The sequence below is a fragment of the Cheilinus undulatus genome, linkage group 6, assembly GCF_018320785.1.
Source record: "Cheilinus undulatus linkage group 6, ASM1832078v1, whole genome shotgun sequence".
NCBI lineage: Eukaryota > Metazoa > Chordata > Actinopteri > Labriformes > Labridae > Cheilinus > Cheilinus undulatus.
Genome location: NC_054870.1, coordinates 33438177 through 33459806, shown reverse-complemented (window position 1 = coordinate 33459806; position 21630 = coordinate 33438177). Strand labels below are relative to the sequence as shown.

General features: G+C 39.3%; 1 protein-coding gene across 1 annotated transcript in view; it reads left to right on the top strand.

Annotated features, from left to right (window-relative positions):
* The window catches only part of sorcs3b (sortilin related VPS10 domain containing receptor 3b), a 79593-nt gene that overhangs the window by 40568 nt on the left and 17395 nt on the right, over positions 1 to 21630 (top strand). The window contains exons 3-18 of the mRNA XM_041789604.1: positions 4199 to 4298; positions 4461 to 4619; positions 5868 to 5941; positions 6801 to 6865; positions 7486 to 7604; positions 9323 to 9412; positions 9651 to 9830; positions 13551 to 13697; positions 14600 to 14702; positions 15110 to 15186; positions 16635 to 16726; positions 17525 to 17632; positions 17823 to 17940; positions 18122 to 18255; positions 18819 to 18932; positions 19520 to 19691. Of these exons, the coding sequence (XP_041645538.1) occupies positions 4199 to 4298; positions 4461 to 4619; positions 5868 to 5941; positions 6801 to 6865; positions 7486 to 7604; positions 9323 to 9412; positions 9651 to 9830; positions 13551 to 13697; positions 14600 to 14702; positions 15110 to 15186; positions 16635 to 16726; positions 17525 to 17632; positions 17823 to 17940; positions 18122 to 18255; positions 18819 to 18932; positions 19520 to 19691 (1852 nt within the window). The remainder of the gene's footprint in view (positions 1 to 4198; positions 4299 to 4460; positions 4620 to 5867; positions 5942 to 6800; positions 6866 to 7485; positions 7605 to 9322; positions 9413 to 9650; positions 9831 to 13550; positions 13698 to 14599; positions 14703 to 15109; positions 15187 to 16634; positions 16727 to 17524; positions 17633 to 17822; positions 17941 to 18121; positions 18256 to 18818; positions 18933 to 19519; positions 19692 to 21630) is intronic.

Sequence of the window (21630 nt, the reverse complement as noted above, 5' to 3'; positions counted from 1 at the left end):
TTACAATATAAACCATTGAGAAAATGTATTCCATGCTCATGTTTGGTATCATTTTTGTCTGCACTACCTCAGCTTTGTGAAGTGAAACAATATATTGTCATTTTGAGAAAGAAATTAGAAAATTATGAAATTATGAAAAAAATACTAATGCCAGTCCTGTACAGCAGGAGTTCTCAAACTGGGGTCCGGGACCCTGAGTCTGCGAGCCACAGCTTAGAGGTCCGTTAAGTAATTTAAAATAAAATATTAAAGTAATGCCATGCAATTCAAAATCAAATAAATACACATGGGGACCACAGCGCCATAAAACAATCATACTAAACCAAGGAATCCCACATAAGTCAGCTTTGGGCCAATAAAAACGCAGATATGATTGTGAGATAACATGTAAATCTATCACTCGTCACGCATTAGTCATGTTGCTGGTTTGGTGTGCAGGTCCAGCTAGCAACAAAGGATACATATTTAAGCGCATCCACATCATCAAGTGATGCTAGGCCCAAAGCAGCTAAACTGAGAAAATATGATGACAGCTATCTCGAGTTTGGTTTTATTGAGATAAGCGACGGAAGACCAAAACGTGTTGTGTGTCTTCATGTGTCCACAAATGGAGCCTGCCAAGATAAAGCGTCATCTGATAACAAAGCATGCAGAGTTTAAGGACTAAACAAAAGATTTTTTCTGACAAAAAAGGGGAGGAATACATCCTCCAAAAAACACGAATGGTGAACCTGACCACAACCTCTGAAAAAGCAGAGAGGGCTTCTTATTTGGCTGCTCAAAGGATCGCAAAAAGTAAGAAACCACACTCAATTGTACATGAGCTTGTATTTAGGTTGAAGAGTTTAAAATACAGCATCGGAGTATAAATGGCAGTTAACATGTTTAATCAGCGTGAGTTTTATGGGGTCGTCCTTAGAAAATTTTCTGCCCTGTAAGGGGTCCCTAGCCTTGAAGAGTTTGAGAACCCCTGCTGTACAGTATGGTCCACTGTCTCCTAACTGTAAGATTTATTTTTATATCTAATTCAAATGATCACATTTCCTGTTTTACTTGGCCTATTGACATTAAACAAGAATGAAGAAAGCTAAAAAAATCACACTTTCTACACTAAGTTACTGCAATGCAAAAAGTGGCTTTGTTTTCATGAAATCATGTGACAAAAATAGCAGATGATGAAATCATGCTGGTCATGGGGAACTGAATGAAACCAGTGTACTGTCTTTGGGATTGTTTTGTAGGAAAGAGAAGGAAACTATCAGATGATTTCAAAGAAAAAGTACTCAGTAATGAGAACATTCACAGAAATCTACTGATGCTAAAAAGTCAAATTTTTCTTCCAAATGTCATTAAAAATATTATATCTGTACTGGTATGTTGTAACCTTATGTGTTTATGCCTCAGAATGTTTTTATTCTTGTTAAATGTTGGATGTTTTTCCTGTACTGTACAGTTTATTTTCCAAGCATACCTGAACTTCATAAATTAATCTCCTACCTTTCAAGCAGCTGCTGTTTTCATTACATGTCAGTGTAGCATGAAACTCAGCCTTCAAAGACCTGACATGTGTAAAGTGGATGTATAGTCTGCGTAATGTGTGTGTCAAAGCCACATTACTGCTAAATGGTGTTTTAGTTGCTAAAAGGAAAAACCTAATGAATGTGTCAGCCTTTTTTATGCAGAAAGCTTCCCTTGACTGGCCGTCAAACTCTGATTTTTACTCTCTGTGAATGCATTTTCTTTTATAGCTCTTACTTTACAATAGTGGAGTGAAGGAATTTTAAAGGGGATCCTCTGTGTGGCATTGCATGAACACAGTGATCACACAGAGTTACCCTGTCGTGATTTCTGTGTATAGTTAATTACTTACCATAATGCACTGCACATATCAATATCTTATAACCTTGTTTAATGCATTTCTACCGTGATGCAACATTTGCAGTGCTGGTTCTTTAAAATCTATTCAACACAACATCTACTAATAATAATAGATACAGAATGTTTACATTGGTTTAAGGTCTTTGACTTTCTGTGGTTTCCTGGCTCTTTCTGTATTTCTATCAGTGTTTTTGCTGGCTAGTGGAAAAAAAACTGAAGGATGTCCTTTACTGTACCTCTACCTCCACACCTGTTTCATTTGATAGACATGCCTAATCTTAGCGCTAAACTTATTTGCTTTCACTGCTGCTTAACCTTCACCAGTTGACATTGGCCTTCTCTGAGTCATATTGTAATCTACCTGTTTACCTTCCTCCTAAATGCTGAACACACAATACATGTGCTTACTGTCTTCATGAGTTGGCCTTGCTCTGCACCCTGTCACCTGCTTGCTTTTAGGAGTACAGTGCCTGTAAAAACTATCCAACCCCCTGGTAAACCCCTTAATTAAAAAATTGAACATGGATATTCCAAAGCTGAAAAATAATGTTAGAGTTTGAACACGTACACAGACGCGCACACACGCACACCCAACTGCTCCTCAGCTCAAGCTTCTCGTTCCTCTCTCCTGTTTTAGTGGACATTTAGAACACAAAGTGAGGCAAATATCATGGACAACATAAACGCCTGAGTGTCCATCACTATTGTTTTTATCAAGTTTCGTATCACAACAGAAATGAAATCATAATTCAGACGGAGTTTTCACGACAACAAGCTATTTTTAGATCGCTAGCATCTCACCTCCCTCATGAGATATGGTTGATGATGAATATATCTACTCACTTTTTCCACTAATTATCAGATTATAATCAGAGAAGCAATAAACTAAGCGAAAGTGAAGCACTGTGGTGGCAGCATCTTGCTGTGGGGATGCTTCTAAGCAGCCGGCCCTGGAAGGCTCGTTAAGGAAGAGGGTAAATTCAATACGGCAAAATAGAGGAAAATCCTGGAGGACAATCTTATTCAGACTGCAAGAGAACCACAGCTTGGGAGAGCATTTATTTTCCAGCAAGACAATGACCCGAAGCATTAAAACAACAAGGTGACCTAAATCCAACAGAGAATCTGCGTTCACCCTGATCCCCTGTGTCCAATCTGACAGAGCCTGAGCAGTTTTGCAAAAAAGACTGGAATAAAATTGCAGATCCAGATTTGCAAGCCTGATTGAGACCTATCCACACAGACTGCACTGTATGCTTTCTGGTTTGGGTCAGTCAGCTGAAAATAGACACAGTTTGTATCTCCAGCCGAGCAGAGTGGTGCTTCTGGCACGTGTCTGAGATGGATCATGGTGCATGCTGTTGAAACCCAAAGACTGACCTAAAAGGAAGAGATTCGCTCTGGATTGCACTGTTGGGAGGGACTTTATGATAACTGGAGGTGACGCTAGACAGTAATATTACAAACAATCCCTGGTTTCTGTTTTTAATTTGAGAATCCTCTCTCCTTTATTTTTTATAACCAGCATTTCTCAACTGGTTGGTCAGGACTCAAAAGTGAGCCCGTTTTAATGGGTTGCAAATGTATGCCTGGGAAAAAAATATACAGCAAAAATGTCTTTTGTCCTTTCTCTGTGTTTTGTCATATGCTTTGCACTGTCTGATGTCTAATCAGTACTATTTTTAATTCAATAAATGGGATTTGTTGAAAAATATAAAAATCTGGGTTGTGATTTCTTATTGGGGAGTTGATGGTGGGTCCTAAGGTTCAACATGCACTGTTTCTAAGTGATATGACTACTTAACAGATCTCTTTATAGATATTTCTGACAAAAATATCTATGAAGGGAGGGTCTATTATTTCACTCCCAAAAACATATGTTGAATAAAAAGCAGTATCATGAACAGCCTGAGAGAGTGAACTTCTGATTTTTTTTTTTTTTTTTTTTTTTTACATTTGGCTCCATAAAATTTAAGCTTATACAGGAAAAGTGATGCACACTTTGGCAGGAAAGTACATTTATAGCAAGACCTCAACAAAGAGCTTTACAGAGTAACACACTGTATAAAAAAGAATCAGCATGAGACTACTCTCACTGCATGGTCCATTCAATAAAGCAAAGGGCTCCTTTCTGATCGGTAGAAAATCAATCTGAAAATGTATGGTGTGCTTTAGAGATGCAGTCATGTAAGGAATAACTGACTTGCAGTAAATGGGCTAAAACATGCTAAAGCATTGGTACTGTGCCTCAGACTCTATCTCAGGTAGTCTTTAATGGATTTTTCATTAAACTTGTAATGTGTTATTTGTCTGTGTCTAGATCGACTGATTATGGAAGCACCTACACCAAACTCAATGACAAAGTGGGCTCAAGGACAGTTTTAAGTTACCTGTATGTCTGCCCTACCAACAAACAGAAGGTCAGCATTTCTCTGTTTGCTTTTATCTCTGTCTGATTTCTGGGAAAGCGTACATCAAATTACTGCTTTTTTAAAAATTGCAGCCAAATGACGGTAGGCTATCTCTGCCTCTTTCCCTCTCTTCTAATGCCATGTCCCTTGTCTGGCCCCTCTGTACTTTAGATAATGGTGCTTAGCGACCCAGAGGTAGAGAGCGCTGTTCTCATCAGTTCAGATGAAGGGGCAAGCTTTGAGAAGCATACCATTAACTTCAATGTCCTGAGCCTGCTCTTTCACCCTGCGCAGGAGAACTGGATACTGGCTTACAGTCATGACAGCAAGGTATTACCTCTGACACTGCACCCATGAGGGGATATAACTATTTTTTTTTTTTAATTAAATAAATGAAATGGTGTTCTTTATGTATTTTATGGGAGATTTTCCTAAGGCTGTGTGAATATTTCAAGTGAGTGTGATTATATATTGACATGCTTTTATTTTGAAAGGGTGATAGCGGTAGGACAAACAGATAAAACATTGCGTGTGTCGACCAAAACACTTGATAACCTGGAACTGTTTACAGCATTAATAGCCCACTAAATTTACAGTATAACATCATGGCTTTGTGATAATCACAAGTATAAGAACAACTTCACTTTAATTTCCATGGCTTTAACTAACAAAATTCATTGAGCTGCCTTTCTTCAACAGATCACATGAAGGTTGAAGTGTGATATGGAAGACTTTGTCTACTGGATGTTGATTTTGTTGTTGTACAATGGTGAGGGTTGGTGGTCTTAAGCTTCTTTAATTTAATGAATTTAATTCTAAATAACAAGTCAGTGCTAACCCTGTTATGCCTCATCCAACCTGTTATCCCTTTGTCCACCCTGTTACTTTAGTGTTGGAATAGAATAAAATATAAAACATAAAATATGTTAATTTTTGAAATTATCTGTGGGGTATGAAGTGGTAAAATGCTATCAAGTAACAAAACATTCTCTTTTTTCTAAGATATGTGTGTCAAAATTGCATGTTCCCTGAATAATAAATGCATCTTTTTCAAAATGAGGCTTATTTATGAAAGTTCAGATACATTTCTGGGGTGATAAACTCTTAGAAAATGTAAATATTAAGATAGCAGTGCAACAGGGTGGACATTTGGCCTCTGTCAAGTGCAAAGAATTTATAAAAAATAATATTACATCATATCCTGAGGTTGACCAGTATGTTTTTCCTGTAGTTTGACAAGGCCTCATTTAGATAAAATGATGAACTGATGGAAATAACAATTTTTTAAGCAAGGTTACCACCCCGAAATGGCACCAAATAGTTTAAATGACCTATTTAAAACAACATTTTAAAGGGCTTTTTAAAGGACATATATCGATGAACAGGCCACTCTATTTAAGGCATGTTAAAGATGAGCTACCAGTCAGTTTCTATGAACCTTGCTTAGGGACTGTACTTGAGCTGGGAATGCTATGCTGTACATGATGCTGGATCAGTGATGGGCTTTTAAATGTAAGCTTTGCTGCTGTTTTGATCATGACACCTAAAGATAAATCTCTAACTTATTTTACCTTGCAGCTGTATAGCTCCATGGACTTTGGGAGGAAATGGCTGCTTGTGCACGACAACGTGATGCCGGGCAGATTCTACTGGTATGATTGCATGGATCCTATTTTTGAACTGTTTTTTTCACAGTGATTGATTGTAATTTGCATAATGATAGTGTTTGTGACCCTGCGCTGTCAGAAGGATCCAGTGACCTCTTGTCAAAACCAGATCTCTCTCTTTGCAGTCAAGCACAAAGCAGATTATATCCATATCACGTAGGAGGAAGCAATATTGTGCTTCTTTTTCCATAGCACAAACATGACATGCTGTTTTTGTTGTCGCTGTCATTTAGTAATCCAGACTGCTTGAGCACAAGGCAGTGAATATTGATGTGAGCCCGTTTATCCCTGTTTGCCATGGTATGTGTCAAACCCGAGCATGTTTTTCAGACAGGAAAGAAAGGACATTGGATGGAGGACATCCTCTCCACATGCATGAACAGCGAGACTTTTGATAAATAAGACAGCACAGCAGGAAAAGCGGCGTCTGAAACAATGCATTATTTGTGCTCTTGAAAGCATTACTCCACACATATTATGTCAAATAGTTATTTTTCAATACAGTGCTGCAGCCACCCACGATTTCATAAAAACACACATTTGCTTTGGTGGATATTTATGGGCATAGCTGGTGTTTTGTCTCCCCCTCCCCCTTGTTGTTTCTCTCTTGATGTTTTGGTGAATTGAGATTAATTGCCTCTGGTGGCACAGATTCTATGCGCTGACTGATTTACAGGAGATAAAAACATCTTTCTATGGCTTTCACACAATGCCCACCTACAGCAGAGATTCTCACCCTGGCCTCCCCCTTCTATCTTATCTCATTTTCTTTTTTTTGCCTCCCATCTTCCTTCACCTCTCTCTGCTCCTCTCCATCTTCTCCTCCTCCCTCCTCTTCTTCAAGGGCGGTAATGGGGCTGGACAGAGAATCTGATGTGGTCCACATCGAGACGCGCATCGCAAAAGGCCGTGAGTGTGCTTCACTCCTGTCCACTGCAGTGGCGAGACCCACAGGACCCCCTCGCCTCTCATTTAGAGCGAGGTCACAGGGAAGATGAGACCCGTTCTGTTGCTCAGATTGGTCCCTGAAGTCTAGTAAAGTAGAATAGGTGTCTTCTGACAAAAACGGAGAGTTTTAGCAGGTTGATGGATGTTTCTTGCCTTTAATCTATCCCCTGTGTCCCGTAGACAAACCTCAACTTCCCTCTTCTAAACAGCATTCTGTCAAACCAATTATAGGGGTTTCCTGCTTCGCAAAATATACTCCTGTGGTGAAAAAAGCATCTAAATTAGCATGCAAACTTTTCTTGTCTCACACAATACAACACAAAAATGTGACACACCACAAGAGCCTCTGCTGTACTACTCTTGAATGTCAGCTAATTTAGGGGGAAAAAAGTCAGTTTCCACTGTGTATCTAACATATTTTCTTATTCACAAAGTTGCCCAAGCTTAAAGTTTTCACAGAACTGTGCTTTAGTGTATTTAGCATATGTATACTGTATAGCACCCCCAGCGCATACAAAGTACTGTTTGAGGGTAAACGATTGTAATTTACTTCTGATCGATTTCCTTTCGCCTCTTCCTAGGCGCCCAGTACGTGAAATGCAGAGCCCAGCGCTGCACAGAAGCCAACAGACAATACCTATTCCCTGGATATGTAGACACCAACTCGTTGGTTGTGCAGGATGAATATGTTTTCACACAGGTTTGCATAGTCATAGAGTTAACCAGCTGTCTTCTTCTTTCACACTCAAAGGCATCTGTCGCTGTGATTTTTTGTTTTTTTTTTTTTTTTGTCTCTTGTTCATGCTTCCCCATCAAAACCCACATAATGGCTTTCCCCAACACACCTGTACCCCACATGCCCAATGTGTGTTTTGATTATGTTTTGTCTTCTTCATGTCGAGGCACGCTCTGTGTTTGAGTTTCCGCACTGACAATACTCCATGCCTGAAAAATGTGTTTGCTAGCTGTGAGCACACAGAAAAGGAGCTGTGAATAGACAGGTTGGTGTCCTTATTACTGCTCCCTCTGACTTTGACTCCAATTAGACAGCAGCAGTCAGGGTCATTATTAGAAATTTAATTTCCAGATGCCCTCCTCTGTCATTGATTTCCATCCACAGTGAAGTAATTTTCTCTGTGCCGGTCAGCCTTGATGCATTTGGTCATCCCTGTTAGACTCCAGCCAAGTTTCAGGAAAATAAAAATCAAATTATAGTAGTTTTTCTCGAGCTCTCTGTTTGTGGTAAACCATTCTGCATTCCTTCATTTTGAATAAACACCCCTGAATGTTTTCTGTTCGTTTCTAATTTATTTATCCACAGATTTAATCTTTTGATATGATATGATGTTGCAGCGGCAATACTTTAGCAGTGACCTAGTTTCACTTTCAACACACTTAATCCACAGACTTGATTGGTATGGCAGCGATGCAAGAAAGAAAATGTCTGAAAAAAATATCACAGCGTGGTTCAGAAATGGTGATTCAATAAAAAAACGCCCAAATTGCATTTAGCTGAGATGAGATTGACCGTCAAGGCAGAGGCAGACATGAGGAAGACGCTGGTGAAAATAACTGGACCCAGGGAGTGTCTGCACACAGCTGCAGCCACCGCACAGATGACTTTCTTGTGACTTTCATTGCTCAGGGCAGTTGGATTTAACTTGACAAAGAGTAATGAGGTTATCGATTGGGCTACAACGAAATAAGCAGTCTTCAACACCTCCAAAGTCTCTTGGGAGAGAAGGAACAGCCAAGTGCAACATCCTCAAAAATGTGGCCTGGGAAAATGCAGCCCATTGATTTTCGATAGATTATTCCATTAGAGCCCTAATGTAGTGTGTTGGGGGACAAACACCATCCTTCTAGTTGATTAGAAAATAAGCAATCAAGTAGCGTTGGCTTGCCTGTAAGTGGCTGGGGAAGTGGCAGTGCATTAAGATCTTCAAGACATAGTGTAGATAAAGCCAACACAATTTTCAGTGCCTCTTAGCTTGGGACTAATTGAGATAATGATAATAATTTCTGTTGTGCTTGTAATTTTAATCTCCTTTCAACACTCTGGAAAGCAGAGTAAAAATCGCAAGCGTTTTATCAACCCAGTCATGCGTTGAGAATTAATATACCTCCTCCTGGAGACATTCGAGCTTCATGTCCTCATTTCACTGCCAAGTCACATTTAGGATGGTGATGGTGGCAAATTCTCTCCCTCCCATCCCATCACCCTTTTTTTTTATTTTCTTGAGTTTGCATAACCATATCTGTGTAGGAAAAACTCATGAATTCAATCGAAGATGAAATGTGCAAATAAAAGTCACTGACCTAAATGGAGGAAAACAAGGCGTTTGTTAAAGTGACAGTAAAATATGTATATGTGATCTATTTAAAGAGTGATAGAACTTCTTTGACTTTATTGCACAGGTAACAAAGTCAGGACGAACAAGCTACTTTGTCTCCTATATGAGAGAATCCTTCAAGAAGATGCAATTACCAAAGTACTGTCTGCCAAAGGTAAGCACTAAAGAGTCAAATTATCATAGATTACAAAGAAATGTGATTGATTTTGTTTTTAATCACTTTTCTTCCCATTTGTTACTGAAATCACACTATGCAAAGGTGTTTTACACATAGATATCACACTGTATTCACAAGAGCCTTAACAGTATGTTTTTTTGTTTCCTCCCTCATGCCTGTCTTTCTCACATGTTTTTGTTTTAATTTCCTTTCTCTAATGCACACCCTCCTAAAGGACATGCACATCATCAGCACAGACGAGAAGCAAGTGTTCGCTGCAGTCCAAGAGTGGAATCAGAACAACACTTACAGCCTGTACATCTCTGACTCTCCTGGGGTCTTCTTTACCCTTTCATTAGAGAATCTGCGAACCAGCAGAGGACCTGCCGGTAACCTCCTGGTCGACTTTTATAAGGTGAGCCTTAAGTCTAAGTCATTGGCTGCTGCTTCCAGCCATTTCACATGGGGAGTGTAGTATGTGTGGGCTGGCTGTCACATTTTTCAGCTCAAGGTCATGAATTTAACTGTTTAAAACCCAACAGGATCTGTATATTTTTCCAAAACAAATACACTTAAAAACATATTTTCCCATTATGCCATCAGCCTTTTAAATAACTTGGGATTTGAAGGTATTACATTTTGATCTATTATTACTGAACTTGATTTTGGTATTTATTTTTAAAGTTTAAATTAATAAAACATAAATTGCAGAACTGAACAGACAGATCGGCAAGACTGATACAAAATAGCAAGTGTGTTATCTTTTTTTAACTTTCTCTTAAGCCAGGCATACACTGTGTGATTTCAGGATGACTCCATAAAAGTCATGGTAGAATGTCAGCTCACGCTTTGCGCCTGAATTGCTTACCATTTAGTTGCTTACAATGCACATCCATCGTGCACGATTTATGTGCTCACACTATACGGTTCGATGATTGTGCGTGACCAGAGTGCTGACATTGCACAAGTAAAGTCAGGATGGACTGTGACAAAAATCTGTTGTTCACTTAGAAAAAGTCTCACGCACTATCCAGTCAGACCCTCGCTCTTTCTCTCTCTTCCATTATCGCTCATCTGTGTCAGCAGGAGATCTGCGGGGGAGAATATTTCCTGCTTATTTATTTCCTTTATTTTACTGGTAGGGGCATTAGAAAGTCATCCCTGCTGTTGTAATGATGATTTAAGAAGCTGTTTGAAAGTTTACAAAGGAAAAGTACCGCAAAGTTGAGGATTCTGCTCATAGTTCTGCTCTCACTGTGGGAGTGTCTGGAGTCATGTGACCAAAATATCAAACATGTCAGAAATCCATCTGACCAGTCAGGAGCAGCTGGTCGGCCATAGTTGGGTTGTGGTTGGCCGTTGCATCCAAGTGTACACAGCATGACAAAAGAAACATTATCAGACTGAAAGCTGGCACAACTACCAAGCGAGTTGCGTGACTGAAATTGAATTGACCTGAATTGGATGAAATTCGCACACAGTGTACGCCTGGCTTTAAGGGTTGTAATCATAATAATCCCAAACAGAAGAAGATGCTTTGGATAAAACCTTCAACAGGATGTCTAGTAGGAATGATCATGAATCCGTATCAATCTAAGTCCCTGTCATTCTCAGAAAAATTTAAAATTGTTGTCACTTATGTGACATATAGGCGACGTTTACACTGCAACTCAAAGTGGTCAAAATCTGATTTTTTTTCTGCCAGTGTGAACATCATTGAATCTGATCTTTTCAGATCAGATTCAGGCCACTAAATCAATACATATCTATACATATCTGATCTTTTGGAATTTGCCTGCAGTCTTTTATACAAATATGAACTCAGTGAGTAAAACACAGAAATTACATGCAAAACAAGTGATTGAATGAAAAAAGAAAGTTGGAGGGAAAAAAACAGGCAAACAAGTGCATTAATAAAAAACCATACGCCAAGTATTATCTTTCTATGTCATTTCCACTTTAACATAAAACTATTTTGACCAATACTTAATACAGACACTTCTAATAAATCTGTTATTCATGTAGCTCTGTCTGGTATTTTCCATTTGTGAATAATAAATTTATCTTTGACCTATGATTTAAAACAATTCACTACAGAGTGGGGGAAATAGAAAGTCATTATCTTGAGGATGCAGTTTCCAGGACCTCTACTGCTTTATTGCTTGGAAAATAACTTTTATGCATTAGTGCAATGTGAGGAAGTATATCTTTAAATGCTGCTCTTTAGTACAATTATAAGGAGCTTTATTGGAGCATATAATTCAGTAACAATTCATAAATGTACTCTGCCAGATTTAAAAGTAAATGCAGAACTTTTTACCATTACAGTACAAGATCACAGGCATTATGCATGTGACAGAGTAAGATTGTACTTGAAATACTTTGGATAAGTCTGAAAAATATGGTGCATTGCTACTTATTAAGCTACTTACTGATATGTTACACTATCATAGTCACTCCCTCTCATTTCACTGGTGAAATACCAACATAAAACAATAATGATACTGAATTAAGCATTCCTATGTAAGTATGTATGTAAGTATTACTGTTAAAACTGCTTAAGGATAAAACACTGGTATTGTACTTAAACTACGTTTTTTTACCCTTTCATGCATATTAGGCAGTGCAAAGTGGCCAGCTGTTCAAATGCTGCTTCTTTGCGGTGCAAGTGGCCCAGTGGTTGTGGCACTGCCAATGTACATGGGCGGCCCAGATCATGTCAGGCATGTGGCTCCTTTCCCACGTGTCTCACCCCCCACTCTCTCATCCCTGTTTTCGACTCTATCCACTGTCCTTCTCTATGAATAAAGGAAAGAATGCCCAAAATATATCTTTAAAAAAGCTGTTTCCTAGTGTATTGTATTCATGGGTTTGATGGGACGGCTTCACATCAGCCTTTCCAGCTGACATTAGTCATCCCATACATCACCAGTCACTGGGAAGCTTTAAAATGAAAATGGTTGACTGAAGGTAACAAATGCCACTAAGCCCATCAAAAGCTATAACAGTTCTTCAGTATTATGAGAGCTTTGCAGGTTTCTGTAGCATTAAGTAACGACCAAGGAGTACAATTATTATTACAATCTCCAAGTATTGATTTTAGGTTTAGAGAATATTATGATGGATCACATGTGCGCTAATTGGATGCCATGCTTTGCTGGCTATATTTCAATTAAAATTGGGATTCAATTAATATTTCAGTCAGACAGCTCACGCTTGTAAAGGTTAGAGCGTTTATTGCAGCAGCAGACCAGAGTTGTGCTCCGACCTCCTAAGATTTATTAGTCATGCAGAATTCCAGGTGACGAGCTTCAGCTCTTGTTGGAGTCTACAGGTGGATGCTGGAGTGGTAGTGGGGTTGAAAAAGTGCAGTACTAATGCAGGGCAGTGTGGGCAATGAAGAACAAGATTGGAAATCTTGGAACTTTTTGTGTGTGTGTGTGTGTGTGTGTGTTTGTTTTGGGGGGTGGGGGGTGTCAGGGAGTCAGGGAGAGAATTGGGAATGAAAACCTGTGCTTCCCCCTTAAAGAACTATCCTCTGTTCATTGGGCCTAACATAATCATTAGGCCATCTGCAGTCCAGGAAATCTTACCACTTTAATAGACTGCCAATTGTGAGAATGCTTGCCAGGTGATTGGATCATGATGCAAGTGTGAATCAGTGCTGCTCAGGTTGTCTATCTTAACTAGCTCACAGCTGTTGCTCCATTAATACTGAGACTTTGTTGTTCTTCAACATGTTTGATGTGGAGTAACTTTTTTTCTTCACAGCACTTAATAAATCTCATTAAGGTATCACTTGATATTTCTTCTTTACAAAATACAATTTTGCTAAAGTTATTAAGTCAGTGTCATTCAGTGTTATTATGAAAGAACAGAATTCAATTGTGACACTCAAGTCGATACTTTGCACCTTCTCAAAGGATCACATTGCATGCCATGCTTTGTAATTCAATAATTAAAGCATGAATGGTCAAGACAATTTCTAAAAGGCAGAAATTAAAAGTCATAGTTTTATTTTCTGTTGGTCAACTGTTCAAGTTATTCTTTTAAGTGTAAAAAACATCCTTAATATGACAAATGCATCTGGAGCTTCCCTGAGACATAACTGCATTTTTGCTGTTTTCTCTGGTAGGTCGAGGGGATAAACGGCATGTATCTCGCCAACAAACTGCTGGACAATCATGTCAAGACTTTTATCACCTACAACAAGGGACAAACATGGGCCCTGCTGCCAGCTCCCGCCATTGATGTTGCGGGAAATAACCTTCACTGTATCCTGGTGAGCCTTTGGGCAGGAGTGAATGAATGCTCTTGTTCATGCGGAATGAAGCTTTTGACACATATCATTCGTCAAATGTAGCAACCTCATCAGCCGTGCTTTGGATGCTCTTGGTTTCCCGAGCTGTATTTGTTCAGGGGCGACGTGCCAGCTTCAGCATCAGCTTGCCTCTTTAAAACCTCCTAAATGACAGAAGAGATGCTAGGCTAGAAAATTCTTATCATCGGTGTGAGTCACAGAGTGTCAGTGCCTTTAGTTTCAGGGGTCTAGACTTTCCATTAGCCTCTGTGATTTCAATTTACTACCTGTAGTCACAATGGACTAATGAATGTTAGATTACACAGAATCACATTATGAGGCTGTGGTGTTATTCAGCAGGTATGATCGTCACCTCATTCAGGCAGCATGTTCTTTGGAGAGTGTTTGAAATAATGTGGGATGTTCAGTTAATAGCAGGTTACAGTTTTTCTCTGTGCCACATGGATGACCATAGTGCTCTTGTCTGCTTTCTGACCCCCCTTCAACCGCCTCAGTTTGAAAAGCTTTATTGATGTTTTTCACTCCGCTTTAGTCTGAGAGATGAGTGGAAATGATTTGAATCAATTTCTCCAGTTTTATCAGTGCATCTTGGGGAATTTTAATTACATGCCTTGTTTGCTTTAGAATGAAACAATTCAAATGCCCTTTGTGTCCTCTCAGCCGTTTTCTGCCTTTTTTCTCTAGCGGAGGAGATGAGAAGAACAAAGTATCTTTGTTTTCCATAAATGGTGTCTGAAAATGTTAGCACTTTTCTCTCAATGGGGAGGATAGTTTGAAGGCAAAGCTAATTATAATTCTGTGAAGATCTTCCAGATACATATTGTCTCAACCTGTGCTGCATTGAATTCTGTTTTTGTTGACAGCCATTTTGCTCGCTGCATCTTCACTTGGAGATGTCAGAGAACCCATACACGTCCGGACCAATCACCAGCAAAAAGTCTGTGCCGGGGGTCATCGTGGCTACAGGTAGAGCTACGCCCAGAGGATGGGTGTTTGATTCATAAACTAAACTGATCAGATTAGCGCTGACGCAAGCAGAGGGACTTTGCTAATTTTTTTTATCACCAAAGGTATCCCCATTCACTCAGATGAATGGATGTTGCAGTGCAGCCACAGAAACGCACAAAGCAAATCACACAGTGCCCTTTTTCTGTCATTGAAATCAGACACTGAAAATTCCGCTCCTAAATCTCATATTTTGGGGAGATGATTGGGTTGCAGGAAGTTATAAAATGTGTCCTCCGGAGGAAAATGAGGACATGCACAGTTTCAAAAATAACGATTTTATCAGTTGATTGTGCATATAGGTTTGTTATGGAGTCTTTGCTATGTAAATACAGCCTGAGTGAAATTATTCATGTTTTTGTTCTCAGGGAATATCGGAACAGAGCTGTCCTCTACTAACCTTGGGATGTTTATATCATCAGATGCAGGAAATAACTGGAGACAGGTGAGACACACCTGAGGCTACATACTTACCTGAAGAAACTCAGTGCTTATACTTTGGCCTGCAGGAGGAAAATAGCTCATGTGTGATAAAATAGTAAAATATAATTAGTAATAACACATACAAACTCACTGTTTTAAATGTGTCTGCTGTTCTTTATGTTTTCCACAATATCTTTGTTTGCAGCATAGCTCAAAAATAAATCTTAAAGCTTGCTTTTTTTCCCCGTTACATTGGCACCCATCAGTTAAGAGGTACCTGATAGCTAGAGCTTCATCTGTCTGCATCAAAATAGTGTGAAAGCATAGCTATTACGGATGAGCCACCATCCAGTAGGAAAAAGTACAAATCCTGAGAGAAAAAATGACCTTTTTACATAGAAGAAGTTATGCTATATACTGAGATAATTCAGGTGGTTGGTACATGCTTGTTTTGAATGCTCTTATCATAACAATGATAGAACTGCATTCTTTGTGGAGCCCTATTTATTGTTGTATGTTGATATAGAGTTGTCAGATGTCATTACTTGCCTTTCAGTCAGGACCAAATTTGATAGCCTCAACCACTGGCTATAAATATTTGTTTATTAGCAGTTATTTATTAGCATGATTGCTGTTGTTTGTTTTTGGTGGTGTGGCTGTTCTGGGATTCCCCTGTCCTTCCACGTGCCTACGTGGAAAGCATTAAGCAGGAACAGCACACACTCCTGCTCTGCCTATGCTGATTAGGAAAGCATAAGGCAGGGAGAGAAGTAGCAGAACCAAGAGCAGGGCCGGCATCAATGACAACAAAATGACATTGATTAAGTCAGAGGCAGAATGAAGGAGGAGCTGGGGTGGAGAAGGGTTGCAAGAGCGGCTTGCAGAGAGAGTAGCAGAGCATAGCCTTGTAAGAGTAGTTTAAAAAAGGCATCGTGAGAGCGACTATTGAATCAGTTGAAGAAGAGCGCGGAGAAATTTATTTGCACTTGTTTGGCCACTGAAAGATGTGGCCAAGAAAATGCACCCATGATATTTTGGATGTCACTTATAGATTTGATGATTTGGTAATTGCCTGCTGTCATTTATCTCACACTAAAGTGCTTACAGTATGACTGTAGACATTCATCAGAGACTGGCAGTCGCCCCATGATCTGTTGTTTTGAGATACATCTTGAGAAGGTGCACATACAGTATATGTGCATAGGCCTACAAAGCATGCTATTGCTTGTCAGTATTGTATAAATCAGGCTTAACCCCAGTTGATGTTTGAACCAGGCAAGCACTTTTATTTCTGATTTCAAAAGGATTGAAATGGCATCTGGGTGACTTTTGCAGCTTTTCTTGCTATTTTAATGTAGATACATTTCAGAACCTGAAAATATATACATCTACTGTTTCCACAATCTTGTTATACGTTCTGTACTTGTGCTCATGTAACAACTGTGTTCTTTTTTCCTGTGATCATTCCAGATTTTTGATGAAGAACACAATGTTTGGTTTCTGGATAATGGCGGAGCTTTGCTGGCAGTGTTACATGCAGCTACGCCCATTCGACATTTGTGGTAGGTGTAGCGACTGTTCAACAAGCGCTGATGTCATTATCACTGTAGGCAGGAACCGTAGGTGTTAGAGATGTTCTGTAGTGGGAAATTACCGGGGTATAATTTTATTTCCCTGGGTTTGATGGGGCATATGATTACATGTAATGTTTTGAAATGCAGATGGGCAAAGTTTGCATGAATGTTGTATCAGGACTGCAGCTTCAGAACTGTCAGAATTATTTCCAGCAGAAGAACGTCTGTGTACTCGTGGATGGATATGATGGTTTGAGTGCTTTTATGTAAATGAAAAACAGAGTGGGGTGGAAATATGAGGCTGAGAATGCCCTCATAAGTCCCTCATATTGTTGAGGCTTTGTAACACCATCCACTTTGATGTCCCTGCTCACTTCAGCCCTGTCAGACGTGATTAAGCTCTGAGAAAGGTGATTTGAACCCCCCTCCTCCCATCTATTTCTAATGTTACAACCTGAGTCATATCGCTCTTGTGCTGTTTTGTCACCTACCTGCACTGAGGAACATTTGTTCTACTGTTCAGCCTGTTGTCGAGATAATTTTTCTCTTTGAAGAGAGTCAAAGGCACTTCATTTTTCAACTCTGGCAAAAGCTAAATGACCTGAAATCTTTTATATTTCTTTATGCATTGTTTTTCACCGCCCAGCCTCTGTGCTGGTAATGTTTAACGTTGTATGCGTAGAGGAAGCAATATATTTAGCCACTACAGACAGATAAACATGGATGGATAGACAAACAGACAGACAGATGTTCGTGCGCTGACAGCTGTTGTTTGTTTTTACTCAGGATCAGTCTAGACGAAGGAAAGAAATGGGACCGGCACAGTTTCTCCCTGGCTCCTCTGTATGTGGATGGAGTTTTAATGGAGCCAGAATCTGACAATCACATAATCACGTAAGCAGAGATGAGCACAGACCAGCAGGAATAAAACAAACACATGTTGAAGAATTACTTTGTAATCGAGCTCTTTGTTTTTTTCATGTTAATGTTATCTTGTCTGTCCATGTGAAAACTGACATTGCATTTGCATGTTGTTCTCAGCATACTGTCATCTTAAATATGCATTTTGGTTATTTGGTTTCAGTTTCTTTGGACACTTCAGCCATCGCTCAGAGTGGCAGCTGATCAAGATCGACTACAAGGGCCTCTTTAACAGGAGATGCATGGACGGAGATTACCAGAAATGGCAGCTTCACAACAAGGTAACAGGAATATCAAACATTATTGATTTATTGTCAACTCAGAGAGATGCACGGTTGCCTGTTGTCACTGTAAACACTGTAGGCATGCTGAATGCATGAACAAATATCCCTCTCCCTCTTCTCTTTACACTCTCTCAAAATCTTGTGATAAAAATAGATTACATTTTTCTCTGTTCGATAGGGTGAGCAGTGTGTGATGGGCGAGAAGCAGATCTATATGAAGCGAAGGCCAGGGAATCGTTGCAAGCTGGCCCAGGACTATTCCAGGATCTACTCCTCGGAGCCCTGCCTCTGCACATCCTATGATTTTGAATGGTAATGACTTCCTCTCTCAGGTTTCACAGCTGAGATTAAAGTGTAACTCAGACTTTTATCCTCAGTGATCCTTAAACTCTTTTATAATGTATTTGTCAAACAGCTCTTCTTCTTTCATCATCTTATTCAATTGACTCTAATTACAGCTGCTTGTAGGCATTTGTAATCAAAAACAGAAGTATCAGTTTGCTGAACTTCATCTGCCTTAATAATCTTCTTACACTGCATATTTACTGGATAACTAATGTGACTGTATTCATCAGATCTAATTATAGTTTTTAAATGGGAGTTAGAAACTTTCATCGAGCCACTGTAATTTGCATAATGTCAAGTGACTTATTAGAATTCAATTAATAATGAATCACTAAATGAATTTTGAATATCTTTTATCCATCTGTCTGAAATTCTCTTTGATCCTGCTTGTCTGACAATCATGTCTCTAGTTATGGCCTTAATATATGCCATGAAGCTCAAACTATGCCCCACTACAAAAGCTTGTACATGCCAGATTATTTGAGTAGCGCTGTTTATCATTTTATGAAGTGTGGTGTGTTCTTTGGCAGCGATTACGGATGGGAACGCCAGGTGGATGGAAAGTGTTCCCCTGCTTTTTGGTTTAATCCAAATGGGGCAGCTAAAAGCTGCAGCACCAGCCAAAGCTATCTTAACAGCACAGGGTAAGTGGCCCTCGATGTTCAATACATCAGAAAACAATATTATTCCAGTCCAAGTTGTTTGTCATGTTGTGTAGAGCACAAACAGAAAATAGGCATTCACTTCCTCAGTGGATAAGAAACAGAGACTGAGTGGGAAACGTAACCTTGACGGTGTCCCAATTCCATAATACATAGGAATGCAAAGTAGGACTGGAGTGTGCACAACAATTATGATGATAAACTCACAGATACAGTTATATTGCACACTGTAAATGAAGAATATTGATAGCGAATTACAATTAAGCAGCTCCCAGGGGTCTCAAATACATAAGACCTGGGTCATATTTCCTCCTTGTTGCTATAGAAATATAAAAAGTAACAGGAACATGTAAAAGCACAACATTTTGGATAAAACATTTTTTCTTTTTAAAATGTTTAATGGACGGTAGTGTTCTACAGCTTTACTCCTTTTCTGTTTAAAAAAAAATCTTTGAGTACAAGATAGTTATTAACTGTGAAATTCAGTTTATAACATGTTTTGTTTCAGTAGTATGGATATAGAAAAATTTAAACACGTGTTTTTTCTTTCTTTTATTTTTTGCTTCAAGCTATCGGAAGGTTTTGGCCAATAACTGTCAGGAGGGTGGGAGGAATGTGTTCTCACCCAGGAGGCAGGCGTGTCGACCCCGACCACCTCGAGGCCTCCGGCTGTCCACCAGTCAGAGCGAGCTCAGTGCCAGTGTTGGAAGCAACGTCACCTTTATGGTTTACCTCGATGATGTAAGTCACTGCTGTAATGAAAGAAGATGTAGTTTACAGTCAGAAAAGGTTGGTTCAACAATATTACAGCTTAACTAGTGTGACTAGAGCTCTGTAAGCATTAGTGACTTAGTTGCTAAAATTTTTTATATAGGTTCTTTGCAGATATTATCACGTAGCAGTGGAGACCTCCCTTGGGAGCCACGTAGTGATTTCTGCATAGAGAAACACTATGTAAAAGGCCATGTTTTGAGGTGTTTACTACCATGCCAAGCACTCAAAATGCAAATTTAAAACACTCTTAGTTCCTTTTCTACTTTTGTGTCCCAAAAACCAGTTACAGTTTTACCGTGGTTAAGTACATTAAACTCTGATCTTGGTCATATTTTCTCAGCTGATGTCCATCTCACCAACCTCCAGCCTTGTTTGTTGTGACAGGAAATCTATCTCTTAGAAGAAATACAGATTATTTTCCTTAACTCAGGAGAACTGGTTGTACGTCTCCCAAACAGCTCTTCATCTGATAATTTGTTGGCTTTTTAAATATGGAATAAATAACAACAACAGATATAGGAAAGACAACTGGCACTCACACTCGCTAACATAAAGGAACTGTTTTGTAGAACAGCCACTTTCGTGAACGGCACATCATCACTCAGTTGATCAACCTACAAGTATGATTCTGTTCATAGTACATAACCATTTCACTAAAAATCATGTTTGTGACCAAATGAGGATTTTTTATGTTAAAGGAGCTCAGCTAGCCTCTTTGCTCAGTACACACTCATCTTTATTTCTTATCTCCCTTCATCCACCTAGACGATGCTAGGAAGTCTGCTAGATTGAGTATTTGGGGTATTGATCACCTCCACATCAGATAAATCTGCTGAACCCTGATACAAACAACTTTTTTGTTAAGTATGGGGATTGTAATCAGTTTCTGTGGACATTTTCCAATGCTAATTATAGTGTACAGGTACATTTAGAGCTTTGAAGTACTACTTTCCTCTTTTCCCATTTATTTGTAATGACTGTCCTCCGCTTCTTGACCCCCCAGTGGGCATTCAAAAGGCATTTTAAAGTATTTTTGGGGTGCTTGGTTATACAAGACTTGTAGAATTTCATGTTTTTTACCTGAGGGTAGTGCTAAATGAAGGAGATCGACTAAGACTTTTTTGCACTGCAGTAAAAGTTTAGCTCAAGATTTGTGCCTGCAAGAAGCTCCTCTTTTGCACTGTATCCACAAAAGGATTTGCACCAATAATGTGCAGGCACATCAGTGACTGTACACGCAGATCACCAACACCATGATGACAGAGTGACAAAGTAAAAACAACGAAAAATACTGTTTTCAGATTGAGAACTTGTTCGTGCAGAGATGTGTGGTAAAACAAACAGGTGCTGGCTATTTGATGATGATGTGTGACTCAGAGACACAGTGACCACACACTTGTATTCCTGCTGTTGGTATGATATCACATTAAACCCCATACTTTCATACAAACCTATATGTCTGGAAATCAGTCATTGGTCAGTTAGAGCTGAGAGAAGTCATTCTGTCTGTTGTTAAACTTCCTGCTGCCTGACTCTGATATTTTATTAATTCACTTGCATGTTCAGGATTTTTTTTCTCATGGACATCAACAGCTGCTCATACTGCAACAGACTAAAAACTTCACAACTCAAGATTACAGAGACCTTTAATTATAATTAACAGGGCAGTAAGGATACATTTATTTAATGAAGAGGATAAGAAAGTGTGCTTGCGCTGGAATATTAATGAACAAAACACACATCACAGCTGTTCACGTGAGACAGCACCAGTCTGTTATTAGGCGCTGCAGTGTTCTTTACACTCTTTTACAGTTAAGCCTTTTATTTAAGGACCACTGAAGTTTATGTTTCCCCCCAGTTGCTATAGTTAAAAACAATCCCTGCATCATCCATATGTGCTCGCTCT